General features: G+C 44.0%; 1 protein-coding gene and 1 long non-coding RNA gene across 2 annotated transcripts in view; one reads left to right on the top strand and one right to left on the bottom strand.

Moving 5' to 3' along the window:
* The first annotated feature begins 3,146 nt into the window (after nt 1-3,146).
* Nucleotides 3,147-4,118, top strand: LOC123081765 (NADH-ubiquinone oxidoreductase chain 1-like). Its single transcript, XM_044504299.1, has one exon. The coding sequence runs from the start codon at nt 3,259-3,261 to the stop codon at nt 3,742-3,744; it is 486 nt and encodes a 161-aa protein (XP_044360234.1). The 5' UTR covers nt 3,147-3,258; the 3' UTR covers nt 3,745-4,118.
* A 2,802-nt stretch (nt 4,119-6,920) lies between these two features.
* LOC123085182 (uncharacterized) overlaps nt 6,921-12,500 on the bottom strand; it is a 19,021-nt gene continuing 13,441 nt past the window's right edge. The window contains exon 3 of the long non-coding RNA XR_006439598.1: nt 6,921-6,931. This is a non-coding gene — a long non-coding RNA (uncharacterized lncRNA). The remainder of the gene's footprint in view (nt 6,932-12,500) is intronic.

The following is a 12,500-nucleotide window of genomic DNA, read 5'->3' as shown; positions in this document are numbered from 1 at the left end:
CTGGTTGGTAAAAGGACTCTAAATCCTTTGAGTGGTTCGATTCCACAACAGAACAAAGAATGAAATGAATGAATGAAAGCCATGACCATGCCTCCAGTAGGAAGATCGAGGAACCGGTGCTGGTGCTCCTGGTTCATGGGATCCTAACCGCGATGGGGAGATTAGATATTATTCTTTCATAAGTCCATCCAAAGGAGATAGGTTGAGGAGAAAGAAAGGAGAAAACTAAAGAGAAAGATGGACAGTAGATTGACAGTATCCGAATCAAATAAGAAAAAAACGTAGCTATTTCATCAAATCCCGATTGTGTGGGTGTGAAGTGGAAAAATCCCGTTCTAGCTGGCAGCGGGCATAGACTAAAAATCCTCTTTCGCTGGGCCTTTTGGACTCGAAATCCAAACGGAGAGAGTGGTTCGAATCCACCTCAGAACGAACAATGAAAAAGGCGTCGAGCGGGTGCAAGCTCGAGGAGCTAGGAAGGATGGAAGAAAGCTTGACCGTTTTTTCACTGAACTACTCAAACTTTTTGTTCGAAAAAGCGGAAATAGCTCAGTTCGATAGAGGGTTGAGCTTCATCGGTTAGTGTGCACCAAAGGATGAGGTTTCTTTCCCGTCCTACAAATTGAAACCGTTCTAGCTTGATACTGCGATATCGTCAAATCATCCAACGGAGCATGGAAACCATTTCGGTGGCGGTAATGGCCTCCAGTAGTTTTCTATGGAACCATACCACTACGGTCATCTATATGATTAGACCGTGCCGCTTCACTAGACTTTCGTGAACCATCCATTTGATCCCCAGAGTCGTGACACCACTTTCTAAACAAAAGTTTCCAAAATCCAATGCGGAACCAAGCAGTAAGAGAAATTCATCATGGTAATTATTAGTAGAAAACCAAAGTGGAACAGAGAGAACGGAGAGTCAGTTACAATGAAAAAATTGTTGAGGAATCATGTTGAAAGAACAACATTCTGTGTCATAAATATCGTATATAGAGATTTTTCATGTATCGACGCTTTTGATTCAATTATGAAACTACGTTGTACTGGACTTGCACCCCTAGTTACGCAGAAGTGCAAGCACAGAAGCGGATGACCGGACCTTACCAACATACTCAAAAAAGTATTCTATACTGGGGTCTGTGCTCTTGACAAGCAGTGTTTCCAGTCTAGCTGTGTCAAATCGGGTGTGAAGTGTCCTTCCAGGTTCTGGCTGGTAGAGCAGAGGACTGAAAATCCTCTTTAGTTTCACGCATGGGACTCTAAATCCCAATTGCGCTAGCTCTATGGTTTCGATTCCACAACAGAACGAACAATGAATGAATGTGGGCGGTCAACCAGGTAAGCCTGTGCCTAGGAAAGAAAGGACTAGGGAGGGATTGAGAGAAGCTTTCACAGTGGAAAATGAAAAAAAGCATATCGTTCTTAGAAATTGTGGAATTTGACTCAGTTAGAGCTATGGTTTAGCATCAAGAGGGAAGTTTTGTAAAAGCAACAGGAAGAATTGCTCAGATACCCGTGAGCGTATATAACTTGGGTCGTGTTATAAATGCTCTGGCTAAACCTATTGATGGGAGAGGCGAAATTGTAGCTTCTGAATCTCGCTTAATTGAATCTCCTGCTCCAAGTAGAATTTCCAGGCGTTCCGTATACGAACCTCTTCAAACAGGGCTTATTGCTATCAATTCGATGATCCCTATAGGGCGCGGTCAGCGAGAGTTCATTATTGGGGACAGACAGACTGGCAAAACAGCAGTAGCCACAGATACAATTCTCAAGAAAAAAGGGCAAGATGTAAGAAGAACGAGAGCGAGCCTTCACGAAAGAAAATGCAAGTGAAAGAGAATTGTCAAAATTTCCTAAAAGCGGTGGTTCTTTTCTTTATGGATCGGGTAGACCCATATGTTCTGAGGGGGAGACGAGGTGTAGCGCAGTCTGGTCAGCGCATCTGTTTTGGGTACAGAGGGCCATAAGTTCAAATCCTGTCACCTTGATGTGGTATTCACACAATGGGGCCGAAGTGCAAAGCCCCGTAGCCTATCCGCGGTCGGGAAGGCAGGCGAAAAGCACGCACAAAAGAAAAAGAAAGCTAAAAAGCTTATTTTGCAATCCATTATCTTTGGTATTCTTCTCTATTTAGATCATATTATATAGCTATTTCACAGGTTTTATTTACATACCTCAGTCATGTTATTTGTGTAGCCTTCAATCAGAATAGCCTCTCCACCGGTTCCGAAGATTCTTTCGGCATCAATGTGCTTTTGGAATCTTCCTATGAAACAAATAACATTCTAGAACAGTTTAGGACAGAACAGGCCTCAGTAGAAAGCGAGCTTTTTCGCGTATAGCCACCTCGAAGCCCAATTAGCGCACGGGCTGCCCCCTCAATTCAACCCCGACGAGTACGCAAACTTGGTCAGGGAGCATTTAGACGGTGCAGTTAGTATTAACCACTACCGCCAAGTCCATAATTCACAAACTGATGAAGTCCACATAATGGAGCTCAAAAGCCGATTACCAAATCTACTTTTTTAGCATCTTGAAACCGCACATAAGAAATATTATGAATGAATCACCTTACAATAACATACGAGAGACAACTTTCTATTTTGTCGAACAACAAGTCGAACCCAATGAACAATTCCATTCAAAGGAATGTTCTAGAGTTTTTTCCACTATATTCGCGATATTTAACAAAATGGAATAAATTCTTCACGATTTCTAGAGTTCCGGGATTACTTCACTGATATCGATTTTCGCCTAAGCACGGCCTCTAGGTTAGTTCAAAGTGTAATACAACAAACTATCAATACACCGAAAACGAGTCAAGATGGATACATAAAATGGAGACATCGTGGATTACCCAAATTGGGACGACAATAGGACATTTCACTTTCTTTCGCAATATTTCTGATCATGACTCAACCACTAGGAAAGGGGATTGCTTACTCTCAGCCACGTTTTCGCTTATGCTTAGTCAAGTGAGGATTCCATTAGAAGTAACGTAACAGGAGCACCATCTTCAAAACTTCTTGGGATCCGGAGTTTTTCGATAAAAGGTCCCATCCTTCAATATCATGATTGGGTCAACCAGGCCAGATCATAAGTGAAATAGTTTGATCGGGTCGACCAGGTCAGGCCCGATCATGAGTGAATAGAAAATCAAAAACGTACATAGCTGTTCCAGCGGAAATACTTTGTTTAATTCTACCACTTCTACTAGGAGTAGCCTTTTTAGTGCTAGCTGAACGTAAAGTAATGGCTTTTGTGCAACGTCGAAAGGGTCCTGATGTAGTGGGATCGTTCGGATTGTTACAACCTCTAGCAGATGGTTTGAAATTGATTCTAAAAGAACCTATTTCACCAAGTAGTGCTAATTTCTCCCTTTTTAGAATGGCTCCAGTGGCTACATTTATGTTAAGTCTGGTCGCTTGGGCCGTTGTACCTTTTGATTATGGTATGGTATTGTCAGATCCAAACATAGGGCTACTTTATTTGTTTGCCATATCTTCGCTAGGTGTTTATGGAATAATTATAGCAGGTTGGTCTAGTAAGACGGGGGCGGCCGTTCAGTCGCCCATGATATACGGACCAATTGGTCCAAAATGGGTTTGTGCCGCAGGTGTTGAACGATCTACTCTACACAGGTGTGGGCTTACAGGGCTAGGGCTCATAAACCCTTTCTTTCATTCATCAAGGGGTCGGTCACTTTTCCGGGCCGGGATCGAGAAGTGGAAGTCATAAAAAAGAGATGTTTCTCTTCGCACCTCATATCAAGAGGAAAGGTAGCTTGTCAAGCTGGTCTCACTTTTGGAAATTCTAGCTTTCTTTTTTTTTTCACCGGCTCTTCTTCTTTGTCAACGCTACTAAGGACCTGACGGTTCGCCTACTTGATGGATGAAAGAACATGAGAAAGGGTTCTAAAATAAAAGGCTAGAAAGTCTACTACAGTACAGTCAAAGTCAGCGGCTGAGTTTGCCTAGCCTCGCCTACTCATTTTTGTAGGCGAGCGAGTTAGCGAAGAGGCTTAGGGATAAGAGAGTGTCGGTGCGTACGTAGCCTTCATTCTACTACGCTACACAAAGTCACTTAGCTCGATGTTAATTAAGAGAGTAAAGGAGGAATACCCTACATAGAAGAACCACAGTTCACTTACAAAGGTATAACCTTTAGCTCCCCGGGGCTAAGCTGCTTCGCACCACTATTAGTTAATTAAGATTCCATTTCAAAGGCGCTACTTTGTTTCGCAAGCCTTTGTCATTGTCAGTCAACTAAGGTTGGCCCTCGGCCCCTGCGAATCCGTAAATCAGAGAGCATGCCGCAAAAAAAAGGATGGTCCCCTATGCATTTCATTCTTTCCGGAACGCAAAGAATTAAAGTACCTGACCCCCATCATGGTGAACCTCTCCTTGTGATCGGGATGAGGTAGATGCCTCCCAGCCGGGGGGGGGGGGCGGATCGAATCGGTGTTTCCTTAGGTAGCCACCGACCTACAGTTCTCCTTAAACTTCTGTGCTTGGTGGAAAAGAAGTGAACAAAGGTACGCTCGCTTGCTGTCTTGTTCTCTGCCGCGGACTGGAATCGCTCGCCAGCTAGGCCCTCTAGAAAAAAGTTGGAGCAACATTGTATGAGAACATATTACCCATCTTCGGGGACAAGGGGCGGAACGACCTCTCGATCTACTTACTGCAGCCCAGGACGGGCGTCGTCATCTAGGCGTGACTTCTTGTTTTGATCTCCCCTACGCCTAGGACGTTGTCTGGGCCAAGAGCCATAGTTAGTTGCTGTTTCCATTTGGTTCTTCTTTCTCGTTGTTGATACCGGCAAGACCCAGCCAGATGATGATGTCTGCTGGTTGGTAGTGAGAGGACTCTTAGTACCCGCAAAAAAAGGGCGCTGGTGAAAAAAAACAATCATTTGATTTAGTTTCTTGCTCTCCCTTAGCAGCGGGAAAGGAGTCTATCTATCTGCCTAGCTTTGGTAGATTTCCCCCAACGCAATTCAAAAACGGAAATTCCACGAATCCCTGAGGTGGCTAAGTCCGACGACTAAGCAGCAGTGCGGAATTGAGTTTCTGGTCCGGTGGATCTGATCTATAGTTAGGGGGCAATACATACCAAAAGGTTCGAAGAAGGAAGGCGCAGTATATAACCAACCCACCCATAGCCGGTCTAACTGCTGAGAGAGAAAAGTGCTTTTCTTTCCCTAAGAGTCCTCGAGTACACACAGCTATTGCGGATCCTTTGCGAGATCAGGATTTTTGATTCATAATTTAGAATCAATCCATGTTAGGTCAACATCGAGACAGAGCATCTCAGTTGGCTCTGTCAAGGAAGTGAAACAGGCATTCCTAGGTTGAGGTTACCATTGGATTGACCCTCAGTCAGGCCTCCGATTCCAAGGAGTTGATTCAGCAAGTTCCCCGCGCTACCCCACGGGATGTCTAATCGGATCAATCGGTGGTCCCGTAATGAGTAGTCGAATACACATTGAGGGGGCCTTGCCTCCTCCTTCCCGCCCACACCTTCATTCTTTTCCTCCTCTGATCTTAGAAAGCATACTAAACTTCACTCTAATCTTTCTCCATTAGCAACAAGAGCAGCTCTATCTATCGGCCCTTGATGAGTAAGCTTAGCTATACCGCTTAGGTTGCAAAGCAGCAAGCTCCCTTCTAATGCGTTATTGCTTGGAGCCTTCTCGCTTAGTAAGACGCCTTCGGCCCTTCCTCCTTCTTACTCTGTTTGGTATTCGCTCGCGGGTTTGTTTCCAGGTTCTTTCGTTCTTGGTTGGCTCTCTCTATTGTTGTTTGTAGATCGTGCGTCCTGCGCATTGATCCGGCAGTGAGACCCGCCCTGGTTGTAAAGCGAAGCGAGCCGTCCTTCCTTTCATTCGTTGCTTTGTCTTCGGTTTGTTTTTAAACTCGACCTTCTATCGGGACCGTGGTGACGAACCTTACTCCCCTCGGTCAAGTGGTTGACCCGTCTGTCCAATAAGTTTACTAAGTGAATGGAAATCCTATAGTTTGACCAGCCTGGGAAGAGTAGTCAGAGGCAATTCGCTAATATGGAGCTGTTTATATCGGCTTTCTTTCCTAACTAACAGGAAAAGAGAGACATGCGAGTTCGACTCTCGTTCTATCCATGTTCAGCAGTCCCTTTCCATCTTGGTACTGTTGATGGCAGTACCGCTCAACTACGAGATGCTTGAAAGTCGATGTATCAATAATGTTCCCAAGAGTAGCATCGAGCCTCGAAACGGCAAGCCATGCTTCAAGCTAAGTCAGTATGGATCTAATTGATTGCTAAACTGAAGGAACGATCTCTATCGAAGATTCTCATTCTGAAGCAGGTGCCTAGCTCTGGAAGGATGGACGGGATCATACCTATTTGAATTGAAGAACATTCTGTAACACTTGTTTTTGAGTGGGGAAGGAAAATAAGCACACAAGCGAACAACCATCTAACCGTCAGTCTAAACTCCCAGGATCAGTCCATCAGTAAGAAAAAGCTTTCGTTTCCGTCATTCAGCAGTGGAATGGAATAGTTCGATGGTATTGATCGTCCAACCTTTGATTGGAATGTCTATCGTGATAAACCGTGTAATTATATAAGCTAAGCAGATGAGGCAACAAAGAACCTAACCGTCCTCTCTGATTGACTTCATCAGAAGATTCCTATGGTCTGGTTTACCTTTCTTCTTTCCTTGCAACCTTGGATCGATATGGTTCATTCCTGGGCTATGCTCTTTCAACGGTTGACAGAAGAGGGGGACGGGCAAGGATGATCAGACTGCTTGGTTCGGTTCGTCAGAGGTATTAAAAAAACCTTCTTTTTGGTCTTTTCTTTCTTGCCGCCACTTTAACAGGTGCCGCTGCAATGAGAGCGTAAGTTGTGGAGTTTTTTCTGGATTATTTTTTTTTGGTGCGCTCTTCCTTTCTTTGGATAGAAAGAAGGGTTCAGTGGGAGGGCAAGGGGTAGTTAAGTTTTAGGTTGGCTCTTGTTTTTTACAGACTTTCTTTCCGGTGTAATTTAATAAAGAAGTAGCAATTGTTCATTTCATTTCATTTTTTTGCATTGGTAGTTCTTTTTCATTTGAAAGGGCAAAGGGGGGAAGGGAAAGGATTGACCCTCAGGGATCATATTACTCAAGAAGACTTGGGGAAAATAGCAGGATTGGAAAAGTTCGAAGAGACTGAGGAAGATAAATCCATTGTCGAATCCTGTAGAGTGATAACATTGAGTAGTGGGGGCTGGCTTCCACCCCTGAGAGAGCTTGATTTACCAGAAATCCCGCCGAGTCCTAGTGGGCCTAGATTCCGCGATAAGTTCCAAGAAACGGAGGAAATGATGCATTCAAAGTTCGCAGAATTGCAAGAAAGAAAAAAATCCTTGAAAGAAAAACCAAACAAGACCAGATGTTCCCTATTGTTATCGGGAACGAGACTAAATGTTCGGCCTTAATGAGGTGGACCTTGATTCCTCTCCGGCCAGGAAAAGATGCGACTCCTCTTTGTTCTACTACCTTCATCCTCGGGTGAAGCCGGTTGGCTCACCAAACAAGATATATACTGTGAAATCATTGGTAACCATGCCTAACGGTCGGTCATCTAAGCTATCGGCCAAGGCAAGTGAGAGCTGTTCAAGAGTTGGGGGCATATCTTTAGCTCGAGCAGCATCCGCTCCCGAAATGTGAGTTAAGCTTTAAAAAAAGAAGAAGAGCTACGAGTGGAACAACTTCTTCTATTCCTTGTTGGCCTCCAGCTCCTTCTGTCCCTCAATCCTCTTCTCTGCCCTTTTTTTACTATTATGCATGGCATGCCCCCTGTTTGTATCTTAACAGGGCAACCTTCTCTTGCAAACAATCCCTTCGTCGCTAACACCGGTAATGCCCCATCCCTTTAATACTACCTTCGAGGAATTTCTCTCGCGTCCCTGTAGTGATAAGAGCGCATTCTCTAACAGCTTTGAAGCCGAGGCAGCCATCCTCTTGCCAATCCTAAACAAAAGAAAGAAAAGCCCTACCCGCCTTCATTGGTTGAGTAAGGGGCATTTACCTATCAGTCCTAGTCCTAAGGCGCAATCGGAGCACTAAGCCCAATTACAGCTTGACTCCGTAAATTAGACCTCATTCTCCTAGTCCTATTCTTGATTGTTATTTCAGATTCTGTGCCTGGGTGGTATCTTCTTACTATTGATTCAACCTCTTCGGGCAAGCGTTGTCACTTCCTTTATTTAAAAAAGGGGTCTAGAACTATAGTGATATGATACTTTCTTCCCTTGGTCTGGGTAGGTAGGTTATGTAGGCTACAACTGTTCATAGGTTGTTCGATCGCAAAAGGCCAAATAATTGATTACTAGTATGCCGGACATTGCCAGGAGGCCCTTCCCCCTATGTTTGACTCATCCTAGATGGGTTCACACTTGTTGATTCCGGTCAAAGAAAAAAGCTTTTTCACGGCATCCGTCCCATCACACCAATCTACGCCAAGATAGAGAATGCTGGGTTGCCAGGAACAAACCCTGTGATTCAAGGTCTTGGCTAGAATTGCCCTAAGAAAAATGCACCCCATTAATTGATCCCTCTTTAGAGTAGTATAAGTACATCCTCGACTATAGCACGAGTAGAGTCGAGTTCTCGTACTAACCTAAGAGCAGATATGCCGAAATATTTCAACGTTCAAGCAGCTAATCAGTAAACGACTTCTCCGTAACAGTTTGAAGATTGGCTCGCAACGCAAGTAGCGGCAAGAAAGGAGAGCAAGACTTCCTTTTCTAAAAGAAGAAAGAACTAGACTTCTATAAGAAGATTTTTATAATCGTAGATCATGGAATATTCATCTATCTTATTAGGTAACTACTTTAGCTGCTCTCGAAACTGAACCAACGTGAATAGAACTAGCGCTTAAGGAAGAGTAGGATCTGTTAGCAAGTCATATTCAATCACCCGGTCTTCTCCTTCCTAGCTTTTAGATTTTATGATTCTCTCTTGGATTTTCATACACTTAGCCGTGTACGTATCTTGGCTAAACTCGAACCTATAGTTGATCCATCCATACTCGGTAAAGAATCAAAAAGGTACTTGAAGACGACTTTGAATGGGAGGAGGTTTTCTTTTTATCCCCCCTAACCTTATTTTTATGTCTTCTTCATTCTCAGTCCCTACGGTCCATTGTAGGATGATTTTCCTAAGGCCTTGAATTCGTTGGCAAGGTGATCAGGGTCCTCTCCCTGGTCCTATCGAACCAGTGACTTCTCTCCTGGGATTGAATATGTTTTGCCTTTCCCCGATGGTTCCGCATTCCTATGTGGGTAGGATTCGCCATGGATGAGCGGCTTATTTAGCCTATGCGAAGCGCGAAGCATAAGAGAAGAGTGTAGCGAAGCGAGTGTAATACTTGTAGCGAATATAAGTAGTGTCAAAGCCTACACTGGCTTAGCTCTGCAGATGTTTTCAGGACGAAGACGGTGATACGATACCACTCGCCAGTGATGATAAGATTCACTCATGGCATAGGTGGAAGATCCATCCTATTTTCTTTATAGATTTATTTGTTCAAAGAAAATACGCCTAAAAATCATTCAGGGAACCTACTCTTGGTATCCTTTACCACATTCACTTTCCATATTCCCTTTCTTTAGTTCAGACGCTATCGTACCTCAGGGAAAAATCCAAATTTCTATCAACGATTCCCACCCAACTCTGGAATGACTCTCCCCTCTCTCCCTTAACATATCGAAGGCCTCTTATCCGTCAACCGCACCTTAATAGCTCAGACTTCCGAGCCTTGCTGGATGATGCAGAAGGGCCGACATCAGAGGATCAATTGCATAACCAACTCTCCCGCCCTGCTGCCGCTACTGCTCAAAAGCCTTTGGATCCCCTACAGGACTGTCATGAGCCCCTACAAGGAGTCAAAATAAAGCCGAAACCAGATACAGGAAGTGTTAACCCGGATCAATTGAGTGCGAGCCCTTTTATCTTGAGCTGATTCTCCTTATTTTAGAGTTGTGGCGAAGGTAAATTGAGCTCTGGCCTGTGGGGAAGGAAAAGGCTCTGACGAAGCTCCAGGGATTACAGGAAGGTTTAGGCCTTGTGAGCAGCTCCAAACGGTCAGAAAAGAAGATGGTCCCGCCCTTACTTCGGCTTGAGGAGTCGTTTTCTCGCTATCTTCTTCGTCTGGATTAGCCTTTTAGTAGCCTAGTAGGTTGTTTGAGTTTCAGGAAAGGAAGAGGTGCTTTCTAAAACAGTCGTTACCGCTATGTTTTTTTTCAATAAGTTCTTTTAGAGCATCGTGCCCCACTGTTCGAATAAAGTGTGCGCCTAAGGTGTCATGTGTTTAAGAATATACGTATAATAGAAATACTTTCCCAATCCGTATAAGAGGAAAGAAGGGTCCGGCAATAAGCAGTAGAAGAATAACCCGCAGAAGAAGTTTAACCGCTTCCAGAGATCGGAGCCAGACAAAGATAAGACTCCACGGCGGCACGATCGGGATGATCGGGTCAAAAATGAGTCAAAACTTGTAAAACCCCGGTTTTGGCCTTGTTACTAAGGAGAAATTGACATACTTAGCAAACAGAGATAGAATTATTTCAAAAAGAGATCAGGAAAGAGCCATTTCCCAACCAAATAAAACAGGAAAGCATGAGGCTCGAAGCCCTTTCACATTTCGAATTTCATCTTAGTATCGGTAATGCCCCGCCCAAAAGTATTTCATCGCAATCACACGCTAGCTTGGTTGGAAAAGCTCGTTTGCACCCGCTAACTAATACCTTCTTGTCATTATTGAATTCTCCATGCTTTCGCCTTGCTTTGTAGTCATTTTCTATGAGTAATCGGTCCGAACTCAATTTCAAGAAAAAACTCTATCTCGCCTGTGGCCAAAAGTAGTGAAAATGGTATTTAGCTTAGTCAATATACAACACAACTGCTGATTCTTCGCGAGATGAAAACCCTTTGTCCTCTGTCTGCAGGGGCAATTCCGGAGAAAAGTGCTACTAGCCCTTGTTTTGGTCATGTCCACAGGCCTTTCCATTCGTCTTTATTCGTCTTTCTTTCGGCAATCTATGCATAATTCTACTTCTTGAACCACCGAATCCGCTTTTGAAAATGGATAACTAGCTCCATTCTGTGTCAAGTACTAAGGATGGGCCCAAAGCACACTTTTGAAAGGCATCGGTCACCTTAAAAACCCCAAAAGTACGAAGTCTAGCGTGCTTCTTTAGTGCTGCTCTTCGATTAGATGCTTTCTCATTGAACGAGGCATATTAAAGTGAAAGAAGTTCCAGGTCGAGTCCCGAGAAGGTGATGGTTGATTTTGATCATGAAGTTGGCACTGGACTTTGGAATTGATTCTGGACCCCCACCTGCTCAGGACGCCCCGCCTGCTCAGGACGATCCCATTACGGATTTTCTGGAGGGGGACACGCTTGACCCAGCGCAAAAACGGGAATTCAGAAATATTATGAATTTCTTGAAGACCAAAAGCAGAACGAACCTTCAAAATGAGCGAATCATAATAAAAAGATGTTGGGGGGCGAGGGTAGTAGTTACGAATCCAGGGCAATCAAACACTATCTAAAAACCCAGGTTGGACAACTACGTGCTGGGGGATTAGCAGGGGATTTTATCGTAAAGGAATTACGGAAATGGAAAAGGGACTTCAAAGCTCAGAAGCGACGGTCCCACTTCTATCAGGGCCTTCTCGGGGTCTTGAGCAATGTTAATTTGCATTGATTGCAAACAGGGTGCGGGATTCTCTGACGCAAACAAAGAAATGGTCCCGGAGAAAGGAATCAGTCTCTTCAGTCCGGCGCATGCCTCAAATTCATTTTTCCTTTGAATTACTCATTTTTTTGAATTTCGCACCAGAAACTTTTCTAGGAGAAGTTCGAATCCGTTCCGTTCGGATATTGATCGGTCTTGGTTTGACATGGTTTACGTGTTACTGGTTCCCGGAAGAGTCAATTTCTCCATTAGCTAAACCCTTTATTACCCTACCTTTGGACTCGTATTTTGTTTATACACAATCAACGGAGGCCCCCCCGACATATGTTGCAACGTCTTCAATAGCATGCTCTTACTTCGTCTTTCCCTTAATAAGTCATCAAATTTGGTGCTTTTCGATCCCCAGTTGCTATTGGGAACAAAGGCAGAAATACAATAGAATCCTCCATTTAAGTGGTTCTCGCTTCTCCTTGTTCCTACTCCTAACTCCTCCCCGGGTAGTTCCCAATGTTTGGCACTTTCCATACTTCGTGGGTGCAACATCAACAAATTCGCTCATGATCAAGTTACAACCTAAGATCTATGACTATATTATGTTAACTATTCGTATTTTGTTCATTCCATCGGTATGCTCCCAGGTACCTGTAATTTTGATCTGTTTGCCAGAACCAAGGGGTCTTTCTGTGGAAACCTTCATGAGCAATCGTCGTTTTTTGATGGTTTTTCCGCTTTTCACAGCTGCTCTTTCCACACCCCCGGATATCTGGTGCCAA

This window comes from Triticum aestivum, chromosome 4A (genome assembly GCF_018294505.1).
Source record: "Triticum aestivum cultivar Chinese Spring chromosome 4A, IWGSC CS RefSeq v2.1, whole genome shotgun sequence".
In the NCBI taxonomy this organism is placed as follows: domain Eukaryota; kingdom Viridiplantae; phylum Streptophyta; class Magnoliopsida; order Poales; family Poaceae; genus Triticum; species Triticum aestivum.
Note: the sequence above shows the minus strand (reverse complement) of the source record. Positions and strands in the feature narration are given on the sequence as shown.